Source organism: Aedes aegypti, chromosome 1 (genome assembly GCF_002204515.2).
Source record: "Aedes aegypti strain LVP_AGWG chromosome 1, AaegL5.0 Primary Assembly, whole genome shotgun sequence".
Taxonomy (NCBI): domain Eukaryota; kingdom Metazoa; phylum Arthropoda; class Insecta; order Diptera; family Culicidae; genus Aedes; species Aedes aegypti.
The window spans coordinates 148004348-148031318 of record NC_035107.1 but is presented as its reverse complement, the minus strand read 5'-3'; the positions used below and the strand labels follow the sequence as shown (position 1 = coordinate 148031318).

Here is a 26971-nt window from a genome sequence, read left to right as displayed (position 1 = left end):
ATTGAAAAATGTTTTGAAGATCTGCAGTCATCCTTGGATAAAATGCTATAGAAATTTCTCGACAAAAAAACCTAGGGAAACTCAAAATCATTAAATATAGAGATATTAAAAATGTCAATCATGTTTTGGTAAGTCGATAAAATTCTATACTTGAAAGGGGTCTCGCTGAACGCCTCAAATAATATTTTGACAGCGGTGCAGCCGAATTTTTTTCTATTAAAGAGAATTTTCTTGCAAATAATAGTTGCTCTGGGTTTTGGCGCAAAATATCTGTGTCGTGAACATATTTTATGATAGAATTACTGCCTCAAAATTATTTCCCTGTTTGTGATCGAAATTCCCTGAGAATTCCAGGTTTTTTCCAGGTTGAATAAAATTCCCTGATAATTCCAGGTTTTCCAGGTTTTTCCAGGTAGTAGACACCCTGAGCAATGATGATTATCAAAATAATACAGAAACATTTTTGAATGTACTGACAGCATTTTAAAACAGATTTATTTTTAAAACAACAAAAAAAATCATCATTTTTAATTGAAGATTTGTTTGTTTCAAATACATCAATTTTTTATTCTGATTCAGTGCTAAAGACCAGACCTTCCATTTTGTTTCTTGCTCTAAACAGAGTTAAAGTAAAAATGTCGCTCGTGAATGAGGAGAAAATTTGCATGAGAGATATTCAATATATCAACATATTAAATAGTTTCAGAACATCCAAAATCATAATCGAAACCTTTCTGGGTAAGTTATGGCCATTATTTTCTTAAATTTTAAATCAAATAAGCTAGTTTACATTATTTCAGTTAACTTCTATTCGACCTGCTGGATCAAACTCAGCGGAAGGAAATTGAGCAGATGAGTCTAACCCCTTCGCTTGCGGTGCGGAACAAATTCGTTCGCTAACTAGGCGCAGCTACATATAACAAATGTTTTAATCTGCATTAAAGTGAATTGTAACACATGAAAGTGTAAATAAATTAAGCTTTTTGAAAGCTATATTCGTTTTTGTTCATTTCACAATGAAGAAAAATAAATAGATAGGGGACACGACAATGAAAAGATTTCATTAAATCAAATAAAAATATTATAATATCAAAAACTAACAGAACTTTGTTTTGAAAATGGAAAGTTTTATTTCAAAGCAAAAATATTGTTGTTTCAAAAAAATATTTTTTTAAATCAAAAATTTATTTTGTTGAGCCACTTTGAACCCAGCTGTCAAGTTCAACAAGAAATATTGTTGAACCAAATTGCTAGTAATTATTAAAACAATGAAAACCAATTATAGGCCAAATAATGCAGAAATATTGTTGAAATGATTCTGAATATATTTGATATCAAAATAGTTTTCTCTGCGTGTGGAAGATTTGCCATACAGTGAAAATTTGGTGTGTCGTCGAGCGGCCGTTGATAAAACCAGCTTGATAACTTTCCACAAACTCATTTTCTATTAATGATAGACGACGGAAGATAATCATGGATATCCCCAGCGTTGCCAACCTCCCAGATTTGTCTGGAACATTCCAGATTTTTGAGGCTCCATTTAACAAAAATCTGGAAGATCCAGATAAAATTTAAAACGATTTTGTAAGGATTTATAAATAATTTGTAAGGTTCTCCATATACGACATAAGCGATTTGAACTTTTCCAGACAAATTTTCAAAATCTTCCAGATTTTTGAAAAATTGACTTGGCATCCCTGGATATCACTTTGAAGGCGGCATTTAGAATAGTGATCACGCGATAGTTTTCACATCAAAGTTTCTCGGCCTTTTTTGTAGAGGGGCATATGACCCCTTTCTTCCTTTCCTACGGCTGCTGTTCCGTGTCCCAGATTCTGCCAATCAGCCGATGCAGTCAGGCGGTCAACCTCTCCGGCCCATTTTGATGAGCTCCAATACCATCCTTACCAGCCGCCTTGTTTTTCTTAAGCTGATTGATGACATCCCTCACTTCGCTCAATGTGTCGACTAAGTCGAGTCTAGACGCACCAATCGTTACATGTTTTTCCAACAGTCTTCAAGAGAGGCTTCATCAAGCTCGATTTCTTTTGGCAACACTACCACGAGATGCTGGACGTATGTGGTGACAACGTTCGGTTGTGCCAGTCTCGCTAAATAGTATCGAGGCGGGCGTCGATACCACCCATTGTTGATGACGGATAATTTTGGGCGCAGTTTCACCATCGCTCAGTGGCAATTCCCTAACATCGAATCTACCTGTTCCACGAATAGAAATTCTTGAATTTCAGCAACAAATTTGCATGTAATGAATAGAGATTTGTTAGAAAGGACGATTTCAATAATAATCTTAATTATATTATATAATTATTATCTTTTTGATTTATAATCTAAATTTTCCGGAATAGTCATTTTTAGAGTCGTAGAACAGGTAGAAAGTGAGGTTACGAGTCGCCACTGCCATCGCTAGATAGTGATCAGAGTCAATATTGGCGCCACAATGTTGAACCACAGACAAACAGACGTAACACTTAGAATAAATCGCAGTTAAAATCATAGTCGCGGAAACATGTACGCCCGATGCTAAAATCGCTGAGTTTGGCCGATGGGCCAATAGATGACGGTAGTGTATAAACGTCAAACACGAACAAAAACGATGGCCATTTACTTTAAATATTTGAATCGACCGTTTAAAAGATGTCGATGGACATCGATGAGAGAGTGACATCTGTTTGTATGTAGTTGAACCACAGAGAAACAGACGTATCCCTTAGAACAAATAGCGATCAAAATCTTAGTCGCGAAAACATGTATGCCCCCAAAGAAAACCAGAAGAAACACAACTGTGGTATATTCATCAAAGTTGTAGAATATAATAGTACCAAAAACTTTGTAGAACATAGTAGGCTGCTGAAATTTGTAAATAAATGACTTATGAGTGAAAAAATGATTTTCTTCATTTTTTTTATATAAAAAGTCAATTATCTCAGAAAGTATAAGAGATAGAGAAAAAGATTGTTCTACAAAGTTTTTTGTATTGAAATATGCTACAACTTTGCTGAATATACCAACTTGCTATCTATTAACATAAAAAAGTTGGCGTATATGACACTATTGCGATTAATGCAGAAAAAAATCCCTTTCGCACGAATTGTAGTACAACTAATTTCGAGACTCTTCTGGGAAGCAACCTATACTCTAAAACCACAAAATAACGTCGAAAAGTTCATGTCCGCGTAAACTTGCTATCTGGACCACTGTGCAATGCTAAAAACACTGTAGGTGGCCGATGGATCAACACCCGACTAACCAGTCTTCATATTTCTTTATAGATCTTTGTCCGACGATGGCGATTGCTAACGATTCAAAACGAAACGATATAAATCGCTATCGAAAATCTCTGACTGGTTGACCGGGAGGTGACGGTAGTGTGTAAACGTCAAACACAAACAAAAACGACGCGATCGCTGCGAGCGGTCTGTTTGTCTGTGGTTGAACGTTCATTCAAAGAAATACACTATCATTATTTTTATAACATTTTCTGACATTCCTGCTGATCATTCTAAAAAAAGAATAATAGAACTCTGTGAAATTTGTATTCATAATTCCTACAGAATCTTGAGGATTATCACAAAATTCATTCCAAAATTTTCTGAGTTGCCCAGAATTTTCATCATGCTCATAATTTCCATCTCCATCTCAGAAACCCATCTATTTCGGGATAGAAAGCGCCGCCTTGTAGAGCTGGAGTGCGAATAGAGCAGGTGTATCGTTCTCAAGAAACGCGTAAGTTCCTACAAGATACTCAATGCATTCCGCAAAGGCTTTGTGCTACGAGCTGAAATGTGCCTGGATAAATATGGAGGTATCTTGATGGACAAACGTGAGGTGATTTAAAGGTGAAAGCCAATAAGCAATAAGTCTGGCCGTAAGGCACTCCGTTGGTGGTCTCCTGAGAAAAAAAGAGCTTTCAAAGCTCGCAGAAAAGCCTTTCATGCCGTCAAAAGAATGGAGCTTGACCATCCTTTTCCAGATGCGACCCTTTTCAGATATCTTTCTCAGCGCAACGAATGTCGGCAAGCTATGCGGGGCGCAAAAAGAACTTGTTGGGAAGACTTTTTCGACAGTATTAATGCTACACAAACAACAGCCAAAGTTAATGCCATAAGTGGCAAACGAGTCACCGTTTTGCCCACACTCATTATCGAAGGAAACCTCATTGCGGAACCAACGGCTATAGCGAATGGTCTTGGCAAATACTTCGCTAATCTTGCTGCGTTGAACAGCTCGATCCGGAGTTTGTCCGACGATCCGATGTTACGGCATAGTCAACTTCAACGTACCTGAGAGCAATACCCAAATTTCCATCAACCAACCATTTTCGGTAGGAGACCTGCAGTACGCTCTAAGCCGAAGTAAAGTCTGCCGGTCCTGATGACATTGGATACCTTACGTTGAAGAGGCTTGATGGACCAGGGAAACTAGTACTGCTCGAGTTTATCAACAACCTGTAGACTGGCAACACTTACCAGCAAGTGACGTGAAAGTCTCGTCGTTCTTATCCCGAAGCCCGGATATCAGCAAGCTACCGGCCAATTTCCCTCACTTGCTGCCTTAAGAAGATAGTAGAGAGGATGGTAAACCAACAACCTACATCAACATAGCCTACTCGACCACAGACAACACGTTTTCATGCCGGGGTATGGAACTAATAGGTACCTACTTTGCGGCTTTCGGGTAGGTCTTGCAAGAAGCGAAAGATAAGATACTGAGATGATCTCGTTGGACATCTCAAAAGCTTTTAACCGAACTTGAACGCCTTTCGTGCCGCAGCCTAACCGATCATTTTCTCATTTTATTCGAAACTAGTGGGCCCGGCAAACTTCGTCTTGCCATCAAGTAGGCTGTTGAAAAACGCTATGGATCGTCCCATACAAAATGACAGTTCCGTTCACGCTCGTTTTTCCGACTTTCCCGGTGAATATCCTACAATTTTTATACACACAAACACGTCGTAACACTTGACGAACAAAACGGAAAAATAATCATTCAAATCGGATGACCCGTTCTCAAGCCATTTCGTGACACACAAACACCATTCCATTTTTATTTATATAGATTTTCTAACAAACCTGTCGTATTCAAATTTTTGAGCTACCGAAACAACGTCCTCCATCCACAAAAATATTACACAGAATGAATCATCCACGATCTTCCTGTTAAAAACTCCCCCGTCTCACAATTGCGTTTTTCTTTCTCCCTTTCTCTACACGGAACCAAAACGCTCAAGTTAGCGTTTAATGTATCAAGGCTGCCAGATCTTCTGAATTGTTTTCAACATAACAGAAATCTGCTGAACCCATTAATTATATTACGAAGTCGTTAAAATTACTATATTTGCTTTTTTCTCTTATCTCCTTTACTACAAAACCGATCCTTCAAGGCAGTCATAGGAGACACAAAGTCTGCATCCTTTAAGGAGAAAACCGGTGTTCCACAGGGATCCGTGTTATCGGTAACCCTGTTCCTGATTATTATGAATGGCGTTTCCGAAGATCTCCCTACCAAAATCCAAATATTTGCATACGCGGACGATGTACTAACAGTAGTGTCTGAACCGACAATCGCAGCTACACGCAGAAAAGTCCAAGCAGCCGTCTCCCGGGTAGCCAAATGGGCCGCCTCCGTCGGTTTTACCATGTCGGCTTCAAAGAGCAATCGGTGCCACATATGCTCATCCGGGCATAGGGTCAGTGGGCCGCCGATCATCATCAACAACCAAGCAATCCCTGTTCGTAAAACAGCAAAAGCTATTGAAGTCATCTTCGATTGCGGCCTGACCTTCAAGCCCCACTGTGAAGCTGTTGAAATCAAAGCAACTCAGTAATATTTGAATTCCATATTATATACAGTTAGTTTCCCTGTTGCTATGATCATTATATATAACAACTGCATAGCAACCATAGTAGTATAAATATCACCCTGTCGCCAGTACCAGAAATCAATTTCAAATAAACCACCAGTTTGTTAGTGTTACCACGTGTTTCTCTTTAGGTTATCGGCCCAGTCACGCCATACCTAAGAACCAGTGAAAAGTGAAAAGTTCTCGAAGCCGTTCCAGCCCCAAGATGTCCAGTGCGAAGAAAGCAGGAATCGTGCAGTTTGCCGGTGAAGGCTACGACACGTGGAAGTTCCGGGTGGAGACCCAACTTTCGGCGCATGGAGTGAAGGAAACCATCACGGAGGACCCACCGGTGGAGGAACCAGCGAGGACCGCTTTCCTGGAGAAGGACGAAAAAGCAAAAGCGCTTCTGGTGGCATACATTGCGGACAGCCATCTGGAATATATTCGTGACAAGCAAACCGCAAGGGAGATGTGGACGTCGTTGGCAAATACCTATGCCAAAAAAGGTTTTGCAGCCCAGACGTACATCCGGCGGTCGATGGCGTTGTTGCGGATGGAGGAAGGAACCCCCCTGGCGGACCATTTCCGTCGGTTCGATGAGCTGGGAAGACAGCTGAAAAACGCCGATGCCACGGTTACGGAGCTTGACCTGGTGAGCCAACTGTTTATTTCGTTGCCACCTAGTTACGATGTGGTTACTACGGCGATGGAAAATTTGGACGACCAACTGAAGCTTGAGACCGTCAAAGCACGCCTTCTAGCGGAGGAGCAAAAGCGATCTGGAAGAGAATCCGGTTCGAGTGCTGCGAGCGGGTCTAATGGAGTGGTGTTGGCGGCCAGATCCGGAAATCGACGGCCACAATCATCGAAATTCGCCGGTAAGTGCTACCACTGTGGAGAAATCGGGCATAAGAAGTTTGCCTGCCCAAAAGTGAAAAATCGTTCCGATCGGGCTCAAGTAGCGAAGATTCCGATCGACAAGGCGGTGGCGCTTGTGTCCGGAGCGAAGGTGTCGGAAAAGCCGGACGAAATCGAGTGGGTCCTAGATTCGGGAGCGAGTTCCCACATGGTCGGCGACGAAGGTTACTTCCAGGAGATCCACGAGCTGCACGTGCCGCTTCATATCGACAGTGCAAAGGATGGTGAGAGGCTGGTAGCAACGAAGGAAGGTACCGTGAAGGCCAGGTTATGCGTTGGTGAAAATCGGTACACGTTGTCGTTTGGACACGTGTTGTTCGTCAAGCAACTGAAATACAACCTGATGTCGTTGTCAAAGTTGCTGAACGCGGGCGTGCACGTGGAATTCAAGCCGGATCGTGCCATTTTGACGAAGGACGGCGAAACCATCGGTGTGGCGAAATCGAAGGGCAACCTTTTTTATCTGCGGATGAATCGTTTGCCAAGTGGATCGGCATTGGCAGCCGGTAGCAACACGGAGCTACAGCTGTGGCATAAGCGGTATGGGCACCTTAGCTTCAAGAATGTGCTCAAGCTGAAAAATTCCGCGATGGTGGACGGGCTGGATGGTCTCCATGGTGATGCAAAATTTTGCGACGCTGCGCTGAGAGCAACATGGTAAGACAACCATTTTGTGGTACAAGACCGCAAACTCGAAGGCCCCTGGAGCGCGTGCACACGGACGTGTGTGGGCAAATCACCCCGTCAACTTCGGATGGATACCGCTACTTTCTGTCGTTCGTGGACGACTATACGCCCTTCGGAGTCGTGTACCTGCTGAAGAAAAAGGACCAAGTGTTCGATTATTTCAAGGTATACGAAGCGATGGCGACGGCTAAATTTGGGACGAAAATAGCAAATTTGCGGGCCTCGGACGTGAGTATTTTTCAAAAGAGCAGCTAGCCTACTATGATGCAAAAGGCATTCAAGTGGAGTCAACGGTCGGGTACACCCCGCAGCAAAATGGTGTGGCGGAACGTTTCAACCGCACTATAGTGGAGAAGATGCGAGCGATGCTGACCGAGTCGGGTGCGCCGAAGTACCTTTGGGGAGAAGCGGTCCTGAATGCTGTCTATCGTGACTGGCGCCACTCGTTTCTCAAATTCGACGACAGACTAAAGGACAACGTCAGGGCAGGAGAAGCAGCGGCTATATTTTAAGCCAACCTCCCGCCCGATCGTCATAATCACCGATTCAGCAGATTGCTACTTCGCTCTCCAATCAAAAGCTCTTCGTCATCCGTGGATTCAAGGGATAATCCGATACGCACCGCCCGGGGTTACTATCATGGGGGGTGTTGGTTGCGCCACATCAAGACCCGTCCAACTCTACATGCCCCAATATGTCCAGCATTGAAGGTAGTATCACGCCACACCTAATGCCTGTCCAGAGCAAGGGTGGAGGGCGGCTGTCAACTGGGAGTAAAATTGAAAAGCCGCCAACCTAAGTCCAGAACCAGTTTTAAGGCTTAACGCGGATAAGTAAAAATCATTCTTCGCGAAATTACAGGTAATCAATGCGCTTGAAAGAAATTGTTTGCAAGCAGTTATTTGCTACGTGCTACTGCAGCGCGCTCTTGGCAATTTAATCAGAAAATTCTGCTAAATTCCCAAAAAAGATGTTTGCGAGAAAATTGATTACGCCGTCACCATTGTTTGGTCGTTATTTTGTATGGTTGTTTACATTTTAGAACCAGCGACACGTCGGGGTAGCAATAAAGAGCCGCCAGTTCCACCCTTGGTCCAGAGGACTGACGCCACGCTGATGACAGAGACAGCTAGGTACCGAAATCGGTGCGAACGAAAACAATAGGAGTATGATGTGCCATTGGTTTACCACTGAGTTTACTGCCTGTGAAAACTATTATAAGAATTTCTAAAAAATCCACTGAATTCGTCGCTTTAAGCAAATAATCATAGTTAGTTAAATTAGTGCTAATGCCACTGCAGGTATTGATAGTATTGCTATGCTTAATATGACTAGTGGTTTAATATGATCATGCCTAATATTTACAGCAACGCTTGCGAAATCTATATGAGTTGAACCATTATTGATCCCAGTATATAGCACATCTTTATGAATGGTGAGGTTAAAAGCTGTTATGTAAAATCCTTCATGCATTTAGTCCGTTATCTATTGTTGCAGCTAAGTTATTATAATAATCATCCGTTATAACGTTAAACCTCTTGAATTTGAACCTTATAAAATTGTGACATTGAACGGTAAGATGAATGATAATCGTAGTTCATTCACTTAATTTATAAATTAACAGTTTGACCATTCAGTTTCACAGCCTGCCAATTGTTAAACGTTCGCAATCGATCAAATAATCAGTCCTGTATCACTACTTATCAAAGGTGAGCAATCCATTGTGTAGCTCAATTAAGTTGCAGCAAAATCTATTCTAAATTACCCGCAGATAGACTGTTAAGCAGAAACGGATACAACGAAAAATCATAGTTGTGTGGTAGCGAACACTACAGTAAGGCCAAAATTACAAAAATATGTTAGTGGATTCTAATAATGTATCATCCTCCAGGAATTTTGTAATTACCAACCAATAAATTTACAAAATCGACACCCTACCGCTCAACATCTTACAAAATTCTGTAAGACCATCTGTAATGTCACGGAAGATTTCGTCGGTGGCTTCCGAGATGAGTTCCATGGGATCATTAACGCCACTCTTCGCCGAGGCATCAGAGGGACCAGGGGTTCCCCACGCTAACGAAGCTTTAATTACCGAGTTCAACAATTTGACCATCGTGACTAACGCTGAACGCGGAGCGACAAGGTCATTACAATCTGCAACAAGTGTAAGAGGCAACATGGTAAATGGAAAGAATCCCTCTTCATCTCAGGTAAATGCTGACTTAGTCAATAATAAGAACGCCTTACAACTGGGAACCAAACCGAAGGTAAAGGTTAGCGAAGGTTTACGTACTGACGTCGCGAACAATCCAAGATTCTCAAGGAATATTGTAGCGTGTTCGAAGCCTGTTGGACGTGAAAATTTGCGCGTTCGTATAACTCGGTTCAGTCATTGTGAAATGTGTAACGAACGTGATACCAGCTGCATGGTTCAATGTGATGGCTGCGACTTATGGTATCATTTCTCATGCGTTGAAGTAACCAGTGGTGTGGCAGATCGTAGTTGGGTTTGTCCTGCTTGTGATAAGCCCGAAATCGACCAACGTCTCACTTATGATGCTGAAGCGGACTCGATAGTCGAACCTGGTAATCTACCTCCAGCTGCTCCAAGTTCAAAGAAATCTACTGGCAAGACAAGCAGCAGTCGAAGTAATCAAAGAAAGATTGCTCTTCGCCTGCAAATGTTAGAGGAGAAAAAACAATTGGAGCAGAAGTATTTGGAAGAGAAGTACCGAATTCTAGACGAAGATGACGGCGACGACGTTACTGTCATTAGCGAAGACGACGTAGGATCAATGGAGATGTCTAAAGTTCGTGGATGGTTGATAGATACCAACAAATGTGGAGAAGACTATGATTCTGGCCTCGTGGAAGAAGACGTAAACGAGGAACAGGGAGTACACGTGGAACTGCAGACGACGTATAGCAAACCAATAGGATCTCGACCGCTGCTTCGAGAATTCATTCCCAATCTACGATCGACGCCTCGTGAGCAGAATCCATTTCCGGATCAAACCAGAAGAAGCAGCTTTCAGAGACCGCCAACGATAGAGAGTGATTGTACGATACTATTCGCAAATCTCAATCCAATGACACAAGCCTGGAGTTCGGATCGTGGAATGGATAAGAACTTGATCGGTGCAACACGGGTTTTTGATCCTACCAATGAAGTTTCTATGGTTTGCCCCTCTTGAAATCGAAGGTACGCCACGGCCGCGAATCCCGTCTCGCTCGCATCGACGAAAACATGCAATTGCACGTCATTTGAATGCCCAATAGATGTGGCGGACCTGTAGCACCTTGGTATTTCAACTTCCGCAACTTTGGGAAGTACATTAAGCCATTCCACCCACATTTGGTATTGCTTTTCTTCAATCGCATCATCCCATCCGACGGAAGTCCGCCAGATTTCCTGCAAAACTGCTTTCAAGTACATCAAGAAATGACCAATAAGCCCCAAAGGGTCGAATATCATCATTAATGTGCGCAGTACTTCTCGCTTTGTAGGTCTTCGTTGTCCAGACATTAAATCCGGGTGATAACGTGGAGAAATCTTGAAAATGAAACAATCTCTAGACGTGTTCCACCACATGCCAAGCACTTTTTCGGTTACTAAACCCTCAGAGATGTTGAGGTTTTTCTCCACCGTTTTTGACTCTCCTAATGCTTGCAAAACTTGCGGACAATTCGAGATCCAGTTTCTCATTTCAAAACCCGCTTCAGCGTGAATCTTTCTTACGTTCTTTGCAAGTTCTATCGCTTCTTTTTCGCTTTCGACGCTTACTAGCATATCGTCTATGAACCAATGCACGAGTTCACTAATTTGACGTTTGAGCGGTGCCATATTCACTCGTTACCATGGCCACATAAATAACACGGCACCGCTAAAATGTCAAAGAATGAACGCGTGCATTGGTCCATAGTTGATAACGTATAAACCTGAGACGAGACTCGCGAAGACGGTCTTCTTTTTCTGTGATTGCTGTGTTTTTTCTTATTCCACTTTGTGTTTATACCAATTATGCGCAAGCCGTTCAAATCCTCACATGAACCTCTCAGCAAAAAAAGATTGAGTTTGCATCACATCGAATCATAAATAGCCGTTTGAGTAAAATTTCATGCCAGCAAACGTAGCAGACATTGGAAAAAACTGCTCCGCTGACTGAGATTTTCAATAACAATTTACTTTGAACACAATACTTTTCACTTTTTCAGCCATAAAAACGGTGGGCTGCAGTTGACGTTTCGTGAGAGGGGAAACTTGGCTGCATATGACGTTGATATTTTTCCTCTCCGCGAGTCTCTCTCAGGTATAAACAACTTGTTGGTAACCAAGGTGGGGATATAATCAACTGCTCCTAAGATTTACCCCTTCAGTATTTTTAGCAAGATAACACAGAAGTGCACTGCCGTTATACGCATAATTGTCCCATGTTCCAAAATATGCAATCGAGAAAAACGCGTTTAAAGATTTTAACACATTTAGGCCTCGTATTGTCCAGGTGTGTGGTAAATTGAATTAAAATCTTTACAACAGTATAAAGAATAGCGTGTTCATTAGAGTCAAGAGTTTTTATTACGGGAATAAAGTAAATTTGGCCACGAAATTCATAGTGGGACTGTTATGCCTAGAAATACGGGGGTTTTGGTGAATTTCTACGCATAACAGTCCCACTGATGGTAGTGACCAATTATGTGCTAAGCATACTGCCGTTCTCACGCATAGATTGTACCGAAGGTAGAGGACGTATATCCTCAAGACTTTGTTAAGGCACCTAATGACGGCTCAAGTGACATGTGCCAAACGGAGCCACGTGTGGGGAAGTGAAAAAAAAAGATTTTACAGTTTGGGATGGAAAGCAAAATTTTCTGTATGTGTGAGACAATGTATGAGTTAGTGAAAGAAAGAGTGGATGAGTGAGTTAGAAAGTTTATAAGATGTTATAAATTCAAATATCGACTCTTCCAGCTGCAGGCTTGCCATGAACTCATCTGTGAATTCAAGGTTATTCTGCGAAGTAAATATTTAACTCAAAATTCACGACACAAATCTTCACACGATTTGACATTTCTCTGGACTTGCTTTGCAAAATCTTGATATTTGATATATCGCAAATGAAGCTTTAGAACCACCAATATATTTGCCACTTGTACCGAAGAACCAATTATCCGGAATAACCCAGTTTGTGGCCAGGTTACCCAAAACCTCTTAAACTATTCTTCTTTTGACTTGACTTTGACTTCGTCTTGACTTCATCAAGTTTGATATGACGCAAGATAGGTCTCAGAACCGCCAATATAATGGCCACCTTCCCTGGAGAACAGGGTATCCAAAAAAACCTGGCATGTTATCAAGTTATCCAAGAACCTTTGAATTACCATTATTTAGCCTTGATTTGGGAATTTATGTAGTTTGATGTTGCCAGCTAGGTTTCAGAACCGATGGTTTAGAGGCCATATCCCCCAGGGAACCGGGAATTCGGAACAATCCTACATGTGGTCAAGTCATTCAAATACATTTGAACCACCTTTAGACTTGATTTGCAAATTCATGAAAATTGATATGTCGCAAGCCAGGTTTCAGATTCGCCAATATAATATGTCCACTTCAGCGAATGAACCGGTATTCGGAACAACCCAGCATGTGGCCAAGTCATCCAAAAACGATCGAACTATTTTTATTTAGACTTGGTTTGCTAAATCATGAAGTTGATTTGTCGCAAGCCATGGACTCGAAATAAAAGTGGTTACTGATTCTTCAAGTGGGATTATTTCAGTACTCCCCGTGATGAATCCGAAATTACGGTAAATTTTTAATCGATGCCCATGGTTCTAAAAACTAGAAAAATTTTGTGATCGACCCTGAAAATTCAACTGAAATTCATTGAAAAATGGATGGGAAATAAAATGTTGATGTTGAAAATTTCAATCAAATCTGACGTCAGGCCCGCATGAATGATGAATGCATCTCGATAATACAAACACATAAAACAGGTTGTGTTCTACATGGAATGTAAAGCCAACGTAAAAAGGTGTTCAAAACGATTTTTCCAAACACCAGCTAATTCATAACTGCCTACTGACTATTTTGTTCGAGAGCAGCGCAGCGAATTGTGTAGTGTGACAGTTATGCGTAGAAATACAGTAGTGGGACAGTTATGCGTGGAAATTCAACAATGGGACAAATTGACTTGGCTTGCTTTTCATTGAGTTTCCGAACGAAGTTAATTTTTGGTAAGTGTTTTCTAAAACTATACGTAAAAATAAACTGTTTGATGACAAAAAGTAAAAATGCACGAAAAGTAACATGGGACAATTATGCGTATAACGGCAGTGCAATCTTGCTAAAATACTTTAACAATCCTGCCCAAGGTTTCGCGAGAATTACGTAATATTTGAATAATCTCCAAATACCTTAGTCTCACAGTACAAACATCTGTTTAATCAAATCAATGACATGTCGGATACGTTTTACGTAATAAAGGACCAATGGCTTAATACTTATCAATGTGTTTTAAAACGTAAAAAGAGCTAAGTAGAAATGAACCACACGTAACTACATACCTTAATCTTGATGAAGCTTGCCTTTCGCTTTGTCTGCAGTCTTGGGAGTTATTCGGATTGATTCGACCACCTTTCGTTTGCCCGGTTCCGACGTTTCCGGTTGGCCAACCGGCGGCTGCTGGTCGTAGTCCTCGTTCAGTTTCTTCGCCAGGAAATAGATTTCCGCCAAAGCGATGATCAACGAAATCATAATGCCGAGCAACAACCTGAACCCGAAATCCAGCTGGCCGACGATCAGCTCAATGCCGATAAATCCAAAAGCGAATCCAGCCGCCACGGAAAAGATGAACTGCGCCACGGCAATCAACTGTCGATTAATTTGTTTCACTGCAAAGATTTAACGCAATATTAGAATTGGTTTCAATACCATTTCCCAGAAAACTATGTAGAACACCATATAGGAGATCGCATAACATTACCTAAGCAGATAATCGTGCTTATTCTGCGCGGCATGTGAGTCGAGACGAGTCGCTCTCACCGCGACTGACGTGAGACGACTAATGTTAATCAAATGGGAGCGAGTCGACAATTGTCACCTCATTCGACTAGTGTCACCTCACACGCCGCGCAGAATGAGCACAAATGTTTTCTTGTTCTATTATTTCAAGTCCATACTATAGTATATACATTGATCTCTTTTTGCTCTTATCCGCAAGCTGGTGCACGCGCTCTGTTGAGTCCCAAAAAAATCTCGTAGAAGATTACAAACCATCAACAGCATTTCTTATGTACTATTCCACATTATAGGGTAACCAATATATTTTGGACCTCTATATATTTTGGACCCCCTGGGCCATTTTCCTGCAAATTTTCTAGTTTAAATCGAAAGACCAATACAATCCGCATGCCATTTGGAAAGATAGGACCATTCCACACTTGCATCAAGCGTTTGTGCATGGAAAATGTGTTTATATTATCTGAAATTAATTTAATTTAATCGGTTCATCCATGCAACCGTTACAACACGTTACACACAGAAATTGAAGACGTCAGAAATTTTTCAAATGTAAACAAAAACTTTTTTCCAATTTCTGAACTAAAAGCGTAGAATTTCTTCGCTTTTCCATAGTCAATCGATTGATTAGACTATGGGCAAGCATATTATACAACCAGTGCCGTGGACTTTGTCGCCAAACGATAAAAAATGCCGGGGTCCAAAATATATACTTTGAGGGTCCAAAATGTATTGGTGTGTCCAAAATAATGAAAAACAGTTAATCACAATTCAATTATTTTCGACGTCTTTTGGATCCTACATGACCGTATGGGCATTTTTATCTCGTAGAGGAAGTTTTTCTCTACATTTTGGTATGTTCTTTGACTTGGTTACGCTGTGCAATTAATTAATTGGGACAAAAATGTAAAATCACTTCCTTAGGGGGTCCAAAATACGACCGTTACCCTACATTCAAGGGTCTGAACGACAAACTATTATTTGTTTTGTCAAAATCTTTTAAATGACAAAGTACCTATCTGATGAAAAATTTAATTCCATAACAAAGCTAGTAAAAACTTCTGTATCTACAAGTATCAAATTTATTGCGGCTTATCTAGGTTCACTTTTCTGGATGAAATTCATGATGATAAGGGTAATTTAGATTTAAGGGTTTTGTCTTACGTAATTAATGGACCGCCCCTTATAGGGTGCTGAACCACTTGAGCACTACTATGATGCACTTTGGGTTTTTGCTGGACGATTTGTATGAAACTTCACTGTGAGAAGCACTTCAGTAAGATGCATATTGAAGCCAAATGTGAGCTATGTAGCTTATAAAAAACCTCACTGCCGAAGTGAATCCGAAGCGCCAAGAATTCGCCGACTCGCGCATCCCTACTCTGGCCTATTCTGCGGAACAGTGTTTCGATACAGTGATTCCATACAAACACATACACTTGTGATTTCGATCAATGTATTTAAAAAAATCAGTTATACTCCATACTGTCCATAAAAGCATAACTGTCCTATATGGAATTAGTAGGCATTTAAAATAGCGCTCAAAGTTAGAAGTTTGTCTTCTCATACAAATTTTCCTAGTTTTCTAGTACATTTCTGCATGCCATATTCATTTGGCATCACCGCACAGATAACTCATTTTGCTTCTATTGATCAGTGAAAAATATAAACTTGAACATATTTCACGTTTTTCACTTGCTATTTGGATTGGAAGATCATATAGAGACTGTTATGCCTTTATTTTTCAATATGGGACTGCACCAACTTCATATTTTTCCACAACATTTTCAAACAAAGTGTGTAAATTTTTATATAGGCCGTAAAGTTTATGTTGAAACATGAATGTTGCGATGTAAAAAGATGTTGGTTCGAAAATCCATATGGGAAAGTGTTCGCTCTCGCATCGCAGTCGGCGTCATCGTTGGCTGCTTCAATCGCTCCAAAGCAGCGCAGTAGTCCATTCACTATTGTTCGCCTTTGAACGGGTAGCAGCAAACAGCCGAGAGCAACGGTAGGCATAGTGAAGTCCTCTGCTGCGCAATGCTTCCCTTTATTGCATTGTATCATTACCGTACTGCTTGCACCTACACTAGAGATGGGCAATTTGGTCCGATTTTGCGAGCGAATCGTTGGTGACTCACTTACAAAAGTGAATCGATTCTTTTGATCGATTCAGTGATTCATTAAGTTAATCATGAACATAAAAAAAACATAACATGACTATTTCTGAATGATATCATATTTAATATATGAAGCTAATTCAAATATGTTTACATGTCTAGTGCACTTGATCATGATAAACCAGCTTTAAAAATGTTGCTTATTCCTGGTACTCTCTTCCGGAAATTGCATTTCCTGTGAATCGTGACTTTTTTGAAAAGAATCGTTATTCGTTCACTCATTTTTGAGAGTCGACTCTTTCGATCGATTCGTGAGTGAGTCGCCCATCTCTAACCTACACTACCCGTCATAAATACGGACTCACTAAAATAAGTATTGCAACACTCATCTGAATAATGAATCACCCCCAAAAAGTTTAGCATCACCTCAAAAAAGGTTAATTCACATTGCTATATCTCGAGATCCTTACGACTTGCAAAGAAGCGATCTTCAGCAAAGTTGTTCAGGGGATCAAGGACATCCGGAAAGCGAACAGTTTGGTTCGAGATTTTGCCGCTAGGTAGCGCTAGTGAGCATGTAAAGCTGAGCATTTTAAACAAGTTCTAGCTTGTGATCCACAAGAGATAGAAAGTTCGGGTCTTCGGCAAAGTTGCTCAGGGGTTCAAAGACATCCGGAAAACGATCAGTTTAGTTCGAGATTTTGCCACTAGGTGGCGATAGTGAGCATGTAAAATTGAGCATTTCAAACTAGTTCTAGCTTTTGATCCACAAGAGATAGAAAGTTCGAGTCTTCGGCAAAGTTGTTCAGAAGGCCAAGGACATCCGGAAAGCGATCAGTTTAGTTCGCGATTTTGCCGCTAGGTGGCGTTAGTGAGCATGCTATATTAAGCATTTCAAACTAGTTCTAGCTTATGCTTGAATCACTTTATGTACGTGTTTCAGGTTTGATTAGTTTAATATCCAAGGGATTGATGTTTGATTTTTGAAGTAAATTTAAGGCATTCAGGTTTCATTCACTTTATATTCAAGTGTTTCAGATTTGATTAGCTCCATATCCAAGGGACTCATGTCCAATTCACTTCATATTCAAGTGTTTCAGGTGAGAATCACTTCATGTGATTTATGTCTGATTCACTTCACAGTCAAGTGTTTAAGGTAATGTTCACTTCATATACAAGTAATTTAAGACCGATTAAATTTTTGTTCAATTTATTCAGATATGATTCGCTTTAAACTCAAATGATTCATGTCATGTGACTCTTCATTTTTGAAGAATGCAGTACTGATTCATTTTATATTCAAATGGTTCAGGTCCGATGCACTTCATTTTCGAATGTTTCAGTTTTGTTAAGCTCATATTCAAGTGAATCACATCTATCAGTTCATTCATATTCATCTGATATCAAAATTCATTTTCATATTCAAATGAATCGTGCTTGAGTTACTTCATATTCAATTGATTCAGGTGTCATACACCCAGACTAAAATTATTCCGGTTTGTTTTGTCTCGTTATTCAATTATTAAGGTTTATTTTAATTCACGTCTCAGTACTTCAGAGCTTATTTACTCATTTTAAAGTGGTTCTTGTCTGATTCATTTCATATTCAAGTATTTCAGGTTTGGTTCACTTAATATTCAAGTGATTCATGTCTGATTCACCTAATGTTGAACTTATTTGAAATGCTCACTATTGCCAAACCAAACTGTTTGTCTTCCGGATGTCCTTGACCTTCTGAACAACTTTGCCGAAGACTCAAACTTTCTATCTCTTATGGATCACAAGCTAGAACTAGTTTGAAATGCTCATTTTTAGATTTTACGCCGCCTAGCGGCAAAATCGCGAACTAAACTATTTGATTTCCGGATGTCCTTGATCCCCTGAACAACTTTGCTTAATACTCGAACTTTCTATCTCTTGTGAATAATTAGCTAGTACTTGTTTGAAATGCTCAATTTTACGTGCTCACTAGCGGAAAAATTGCGAATTAAACTGTTTGTTCAACTCTTTAAACCGGATGTCCTTGAACCCCTGAGCAACTTTGCCGAAGATCCGAACTTTCTATCTCTTATGGATCACAAGCTAGAACTAGTTTGAAATGCTCAATTTTGCATGCTCACTAGCGCAACCTAGCGGCAAAATCGCGAACCAAACTGTTCTCTTTCCGGATGTCCTTGCACCCCTGAGCAACTTTGCCGAAGACCCAATCTTTCGATCTCTTATGGATCACAAGCTAGAACTAGTTTGAAATGCTCAATTTTGCATGCTCACTAGCGCCACCTAGCGGCAAAATCACGAACTAAACTGATCGCTTTCCGGATGTCCTTGAACCCCTGAGCAACTTTGCCGAAGACCCGAACTTTCTATCTCTTATGGATCACAAGCTAGAACTAGTTTGAAATGCTCAATTTTTCATGCTTACTAGCACCACCTAGCGGCAAAATCGCGAACCAAACTGTTCGCTTTCCGGATGTCCTTGATCCCCTGAACAACTTTGCTGAAGATCGCTTCTTTGCAAGTCGTAAGGATCTCGAGATATAGCAATGTGAAATTACCTGTTTTGAGGTGATGCTAAACTTTTCAGGGTGATTCAATATTCAGCTGAGTGTTGCAATCAGGCATTACATTTCATCTCATCTTTTGATCATCTGAGTGGGATATGGATAGAATAACAAGATATTATCTTTGAGCTCTTTGATCGATTTTTCCCCTAGATCTCTGACTCTTTTGATCATCAATGAAATCTTTTAACCTAAGCAAACCATGCGTAACAAATTTTCAATCAGTGACACTGTTAGTCATGCAAATCAAAGCCAGGATCAAGAATTAATATTACTTGTGGGTTATTTGAGTGTTAGTTAATTGTTCATATTGAAATGGATCAAAACATTATTTCCGTTTATTATTAGGTAACGCAGCTCTCTACTTCCGTAAAGGCATTCCGTGTTCATTCTGTCCAAATTACCCTCTTCCCATGTTCAACCAGGATACCAATGTTAGGAACTGTTTTCCCAAAATCTCGATTTAACAAGATTATTCAATATTATTGTTGTATAACATCTGTGGGATCAACGTGACGTCAAATAATAAAGATTACCATGCTAGAAATCGGCTATAAATGCATTATTCAATTATTTCTCTATGTTTCAACCCATTTAATTTCTCTCTACAACCTGCGTTTGCTTTTGAGATGTTGCTCCCTTCACATATTCTTCAGTAGTAATTACACAAATTAAACAAGCCTATACATAAATTTAAAACAATCGTTTAATTCATTTTTTACAAAACAAATTACATTGTTGATCTCGCTTAAAACCAATTGAGGAGAAGCACAATATGAATCCATAGGTGTAAGATACAAGAAGTATTCGATTCCTTTTAATCAGTTCCCAGCCAAGTAAACTGTTTTAGCTAGCGCAAAAGCTTGTTAAAAATGTACAAACAACATTTTCATATGTCACAAGACAGCTGAGAAATAACCATTGCTATCGCCAATTGTTCTAGAAGAATCTTGACTGCAGATGAATTCGCCTGACCGTATCTATCTACTACCATTGTTTGAATATGAGAAAATCACTAACAAAAGTTCAAGGACCGGTCCAGCTCCTCACTGAGCTAGCAAAATGTTTTTTTTCCACAATCATATTCCACAAATGTGGAACACCATACACTTGGTCTTACAAAAGTACGTTTATGAACTGTCAATGATAATCATTTTATGTTCAAGATGGAAAGATTGTATCATCTTAATGTGCTTTTGGATTAGGGCTAATATCTTTTCAACATGCAAAGATGATCTCTACGCTCAGATGAGTTTGCAATTGCTGGTTGCAATACTTATTTTAGTGAGTCCGTATTTATGACGGGTAGTGTATATAAGGTGCAAGCGAATGAATGCATTTTTAGTGTGCTTATCATATCCCTCACCGAGCAGGAGCACTGCCACTGGGGAGTAATAAATCGTTTAAATAGTATTCAGTTTGTTTCTTCATCATCGCCCGGAGTCCCGTCGGTCAAATCACAACGCGCATTCCTAGTCTTGCACTTGCACGTGCTCCGTGACAATTGGTTTTTGCTCCACAAAGTTGGTTTTTTCCACCATCGCGTGTGTCCCTAGAAGTGCACCACGGGAAGTAGTAACCGTCAGCATAGTCTGACGAGTTAACTATAGGGTAACGGTCGTATTTTGGACCCCCTAAGGAAGTGATTTTACATTTTTGTCCCAATTAATTAATTGCACAGCGTAACCAAGTCAAAGAACATACCAAAATGTAGAGAAAAACTTCCTCTACGAGATAAAAATGCCCATACGGTCATGTAGGATCCAAAAGACGTCGAAAATAATTGAATTGTGATTAACTGTTTTTCATTATTTTGGACACACCAATACATTTTGGACCCTCAAAGTATATATTTTGGACCCCGGCATTTTTTATCGTTTGGCGACAAAGTCCACGGCACTGGTTGTATAATATGCTTGTTCATAGTCTAATCAATCGATTGACTATGGAAAAGCGAAGAAATTCTACGCTTTTAGTTCAGAAATTGGAAAAAAGTTTTTGTTTACATTTGAAAAATTTCTGACGTCTTCAATTTCTGTGTGTAACGTGTTGTAACGGTTGCATGGATGAACCGATTAAATTAAATTAATTTCAGATAATATAAACACATTTTCCATGCACAAACGCTTGATGCAAGTGTGGAATGGTCCTATCTTTCCAAATGGCATGCGGATTGTATTGGTCTTTCGATTTAAACTAGAAAATTTGCAGGAAAATGGCCCAGGGGGTCCAAAATATATAGAGGTCCAAAATATATTGGTTACCCTACAACAGTTTGGGACGAAAATCTTCTCGAATCAACCCGCCGGAGAAGATTTATCAACATCAAGTCGGACGGCTGTGTATTCACCACACGCCGATCGGCATCATCAACAACGCCGTCATCGTCATCATCTGCGGTGGCCTATTGTTGCTGTCGCACATCGCCTTCCTCATCACCGGTGTGTGATACCGTTCACCAGTACCTAAAGCAGGCTATTATTGTTCCTACAGTGAAGTGGTTGAAAAGCACGTGGTGTATCATCAACGAGCAAACATCAGTGCATCGTTTTGCCGTAGGTAACATTCCACTTTGATTCCATCCACTCTCTCTCTCCGCCGCATTTCAAAGTCTCACTGTGACTCTCACATCAACCAGTGGTTCCCAAACACCAGTGGTTGACAATTTTTTTTTTCCTGTAAATATTTTTTTTTCTGCAAATATTTTTTTTTTTTCGTAATTATTATTTGTTTTGGTATTTTTTTTTATTCCCGTTTTTTTATATCGTTAGTAATTTGAATACTAATATTAAGATAAGTTTGTAATTATCTGTAGTGTAGTTTTATTCTCAACATTATCCCATTTGCAATAGAATAGATAATCTACACAATGGAACCGAATGATACCGGTGGGGGTTCGCCGGAATACTTAATTTCCTCTGATGATGAATCAGGCTCAGGACGCAACACTGATCTCCCAATACCAAGCCAACAAACCGAGAACATGGAAACTAACGAAAATGAAAATAACGTTAATTCCTCCTTTCCCACGAACTCAGGCAGACCCTCTCCAGAAGTTCTTTTGAAAAGCCCTTCGGCTCAAAATTCTGTGAATTAAAATTGGGTTCTGCCTACTAGCTCACCTTCACCCCCCTCTACCTCTGCTTCTTCTTCGAACTCGGCGATCCCCCGCCCAAAGGTTTACCCACCCGGATCTAAGGGTCCCTTTCTGGTTTTCTCTCGGCCCAAAGCGAACGGAAAACCATTGAATAAACTTCAAATCGAAAAAGATCTGGCAAAATCGTTTCGAGGTATCCTTGAGATTGATTCACCCAGCCGTGATAAGTTGCGTGTCACAGTTAGTGATCGCGACCAGGCGAACAGAATTGCTGCCTTTGAGCTCTTTTCAATGGAGTACAAAGTCTACATTCCCAGTCGCGAGGTCGAATGTTATGGAGTGGTCACGGAGCACAATTTGACTCGCGCAGACATCATGTCGGGAGCTGGTGGGTTTAAAAATCGTGCCGTTCCGCTGGCTCCTGTTCTTGATGCCAATCAAATGAACAAAGTGTTGCCTGATGGCTCAAAACAGCCGTCAAATTCGTTCCGTGTAACCTTCTCCGGTTCGGCCTTACCAAACGTCCTCGTGATTGGGCGTCTTCGGTTACCTGTTCGTCTTTATGTACCGACGGTTATGCACTGTGAAAAGTGCCGGCAGTTGGGCCACACTGCACCTTACTGCAGCAACAAACCACGCTGTAGTAAGTGTGGCGAACAACATGCCGAAGGTTCCTGCAATATGGAGCCAAAATGTACCTCTTGTGGCCAAGCTCCTCACAAACTCAGTGCATGCCCGAAGTACATAGAGCGGGAGAAACATACAATAAACTCCCTGAAACAGCGGTCCAGGCGTTCCTATGCAGACATGCTGAAAAAGATCGCTCCGACTGTTGCTCCATCGGCCCATACCTTTCAAGGCAACAATATCTTCGCATCCCTGCCGGATAACGATCAATGCTCTGACTCTGAGGATGGAGAAGAGTATACAATAATTGAGACAGGGACGAAAAGGAAGCGTGCTGTTACAAAACGGCGCTTGAAGCAGCAGGCTTCTCAGAACGTCCCTGTTGATCAAAACGCTTCTTCAAAGCCTTTGACAAAATCAAGAAATGGCGGAAACACCAAAAAGGTGTCACCTCCAGGCTTCAAGTTTTCAGCTGGAGAATTTTCGTCACTTCCGGGAACATCTAAAACCCCAGTTGTCCCAGTTTTTTGCCCAGAAGAACAACCAATTCGTCAGCAGGAGCAAAATAATGCTTCCGGAAAACTGACTCTTTCTGGGATAGTGGATTTCATTTTCGAAATGTTTCAATTCTCACCCGAAACGAGGAACCTGTTCAACATGGCGCTTTCCTTGGTGAAACCTTTTCTGAAGCAAATAGCTTCAAAGTGGCCGATTCTTGACTCGTTCATATCTTTCGATGGCTAATATGGTCAATGAGGTCGGAGATATGATCGAAGTACTACAGTGGAATTGTAGAAGTCTTATGAAAAATATGGAGGCATTCAAATTTTTAGTACACAGCTCTCGCTGCGACATATTTGCTCTCTGTGAAACATGGCTCACTTCTGATAAAAATATCTCTTTCCACGATTTTAATATTATTCGTCTGGATCGAGGGGATGGATATGGGGGGGTGCTCTTAGGGATTAGCAAGCTTCACTCCTTTTATAGAATCGATTTCCCCTTGATGACAGGCATTGAAGTAGTTGCATGTCATATTACAGCCCGAGGTAAAAGCCTCAGCATAGCCAGTGTGTACATACCGCCAAACGCTAGAATGTCTCGCAGAGACTTAGCGGCAATATGCGAAGCTATGCCTGCGCCATGGTTGATTCTATGAGATTTTAATTCTCACGGTACAGCCTGGGGGTCACCGAGAGACGACAATCGCGCAACCTTAATATATGATCTTTGCGACTACTTCAATCTGACAATTTTGAACACTGGGGAAGCAACACGAATAAAACCTCCAGATCCCCCTAGTATGTTAGACCTCTCAATCTGTTCGAATTCATTATCATTGGATTGCATGTGGAAAGTAATTCAGGATCCCCATGGTAGTGATCACCTGCCTATCAAAATTTCAGTTACCAATAATTCGTGTCGAACACACCAGATCGACGTAGCGTATGACCTCACGAAGCATATCGACTGGGGAAAATACGCTGAAGCGATCTCCGTAGGTGAGCAATCGGTCGATATACTTCCACCGCTGGAAGAATATCAATTCTTATCCGCGTTGATTATAAACAGTGCTCTTCAAGCTCAGCGTAAACCGGTTCCAGGATCTTCAGTACGACGTCGGCCGCCCACCCCGTGGTGGGATGGCGAATGCACCGGAGTCTATCGCGAAAGATCAGATGCGTTTAAAGAATATCGGAAACGTGGCACGCGCGATAACTACGATCGGTATTGTTCTCTTGACCGCAAGTTCAAGAGCCTCGTGAAAGCGAAGAAACGCGGTTACTGGAGAAACTTCGTCAACGGATTAACACGGGAAACGTCGATGCGAACCTTGTGGACGGTCGGTAGAAGAATGCGGAACGTACAATCGGTAAACGAGGATCGTGAAAGCTCTTCTCGATGGATATTTGATTTCGCGAAAAAAGTTTGTCCGGACTCTGTCCAAGTTCAAATGACTATTCGTGATTATCCAGAAGAAAGGAATGCAATGGACTCAACTTTTTCGATGGTAGAGTTCTCACTTGCTCTCTTTTCATGTAATAATTCTGCCCCGGGTATGGATAGAATTAAGTTCAACTTGCTGAAAAACCTCCCAGACGTCGCAAAGAGGCGCTTGTTGAACTTATTCAATATATTCTTGGAGAGCAACATTGTTCCGGATGATTGGAGACAAGTGAGAGTTATTGCCATCCAAAAAACCAGGAAAGCCTGCGTCGGATTACAACTCGTACCGTCCTATTGCGATGTTGTCGTGTCTCCGAAAGTTGTTAGAGAAGATGATTCTCTTTCGACTGGACAAATGGGTTGAATCGAATGGCCTTCTCTCAGATACTCAATTTGGATTCCGCAGAGGCAAAGGAACGAGCGATTGTCTTGCGTTACTTTCTACTGAAATTCAACTGGCCTACGCTCAAAAAGAACAAATGGGCTCAGTCTTTTTGGATATTAAGGGGGCTTTTGATGCAGTTTGCGTTGATGTCCTTTCGGACAAACTCCACGAGTGTGGACTTGCCCCGATTTTGAATAACTACTTGTACAATTTGTTGTCTGAGAAGCACATGTTTTTCTCACATGGAAACTCAACAACTTCTCGAATAAGTTACATGGGTCTCCCCCAGGGCTCATGTTTAAGCCCTCTTCTTTACAACTTTTACGTAAGAGATATTGATGATTGTCTCATGGGAAATTGCTCGCTAAGACAGCTTGCGGATGACGCCGTTGTTTCTGTTACAGGACCAGAGGCGGACAATCTGCAAGGACCATTGCAAGATACTCTGGACAATTTGCCCGCTTGGGCTGTGAAGCTGGGTATCGAATTCTCTCCGGAGAAAACCGAGTTAGTTGTCTTTTCTAGAAAGCGTGATCCGGCGCTGCTAGAACTTCAGTTTATGGGTAAGGCACTGACTCAAGGTTTATCGCATATGTATTTAGGGGTCTGGTTTGATTCTAAATGCACCTGGGGAAAACAAATTAGGTATCTGTATCAGAAGTGCCAGCAACGAATCAACTTCATGCGTACACTCACAGGAACATGGTGGGGGGCCCACCCGGACGATCTGATAAAGCTATATCGCACAACGATTCTGTCGGTTCTTGAATACGGTAGTTTTTGCTTCCAATCCGCCGCGAAAACACACATTCTGAAGCTCCAGCGTATTCAGTATCGCTGTCTTCGGATCGCGTTAGGCTGTATGAACTCGACTCATACCATGAGTTTAGAGATATTAGCAGGAATACTGCCTTTATCGGATCGGTTCGTGGAATTGTCGTTAAGGTTCCTCATCCGCTGTGAAGTGTTGAACCCGTTGGTAATTGAAAATTTTGAGAAGCTAATCGAACGAAATCCTCAAACAAGATTTATGACATTGTACTACGCGTACATGACTCTGGAGGTTAACCCTTCTTTGAATCTTCCCAATTACGGTTGCTTCCCTGACTTCTCAAGTTCCGCTGTAGTTTTTGATCTGACCATGAGACAAGACATCCGTGGAATTCCAGATCTGCTTCGTTCGGAGCAAATCCCAAAAATTTTTGCTAGCAAGTTCGGTCACATCAGCTGCGAGAGAAGGTTTTACACCGACGGGTCAAAAACGAATGATTCCACTGGATTTGGTATGTACAACGAGTTTCATAGCGCCGCATATAAACTTCAGAATCCTTGCTCCGTATATGTCGCGGAATTAACGGCTATACATTACGCATTAGAGCGAATTGCCTCTCTTCCCTCTGATCAATATTTCATTTTTACGGATAGCCTTAGCTCCATAGAGGCTATACGTTCAATGAGGCCGGTGAAGCACTCCCCGTATTTTCTCAGTGAAATACGATCTAAATTGAGTGCTCTATCGAATGATTCATATACTATCACCTTGGTTTGGGTCCCTTCACATTGCTCGATCCCGGGTAATGAGAAAGCGGACTCGCTCGCCAAGGTGGGCGCTATGGAAGGTGATATTTTTGACCGACAAATTGCCTTCAATGAATTTTTCTCAATTGCTCGTCAACATGCATTGGTCAGCTGGCAACAAAAATGGGATGCCGGAGAATTGGGCAGGTGGTTACATTCCATTCTCC

The 26971-nt window shown here is 41.2% G+C and overlaps 1 protein-coding gene across 1 annotated transcript in view; it reads right to left on the bottom strand.

Annotated features, from left to right (window-relative positions):
- Positions 1-13965: 13965 nt before the first annotated feature.
- The window catches only part of LOC5575289, a 43161-nt gene continuing 30155 nt past the window's right edge, over positions 13966-26971 (bottom strand). The window contains exon 3 of the mRNA XM_001655616.2: positions 13966-14362. Coding sequence (XP_001655666.1) covers positions 14037-14362 — 326 coding nt within the window. The 3' untranslated portion in view covers positions 13966-14036. The remainder of the gene's footprint in view (positions 14363-26971) is intronic.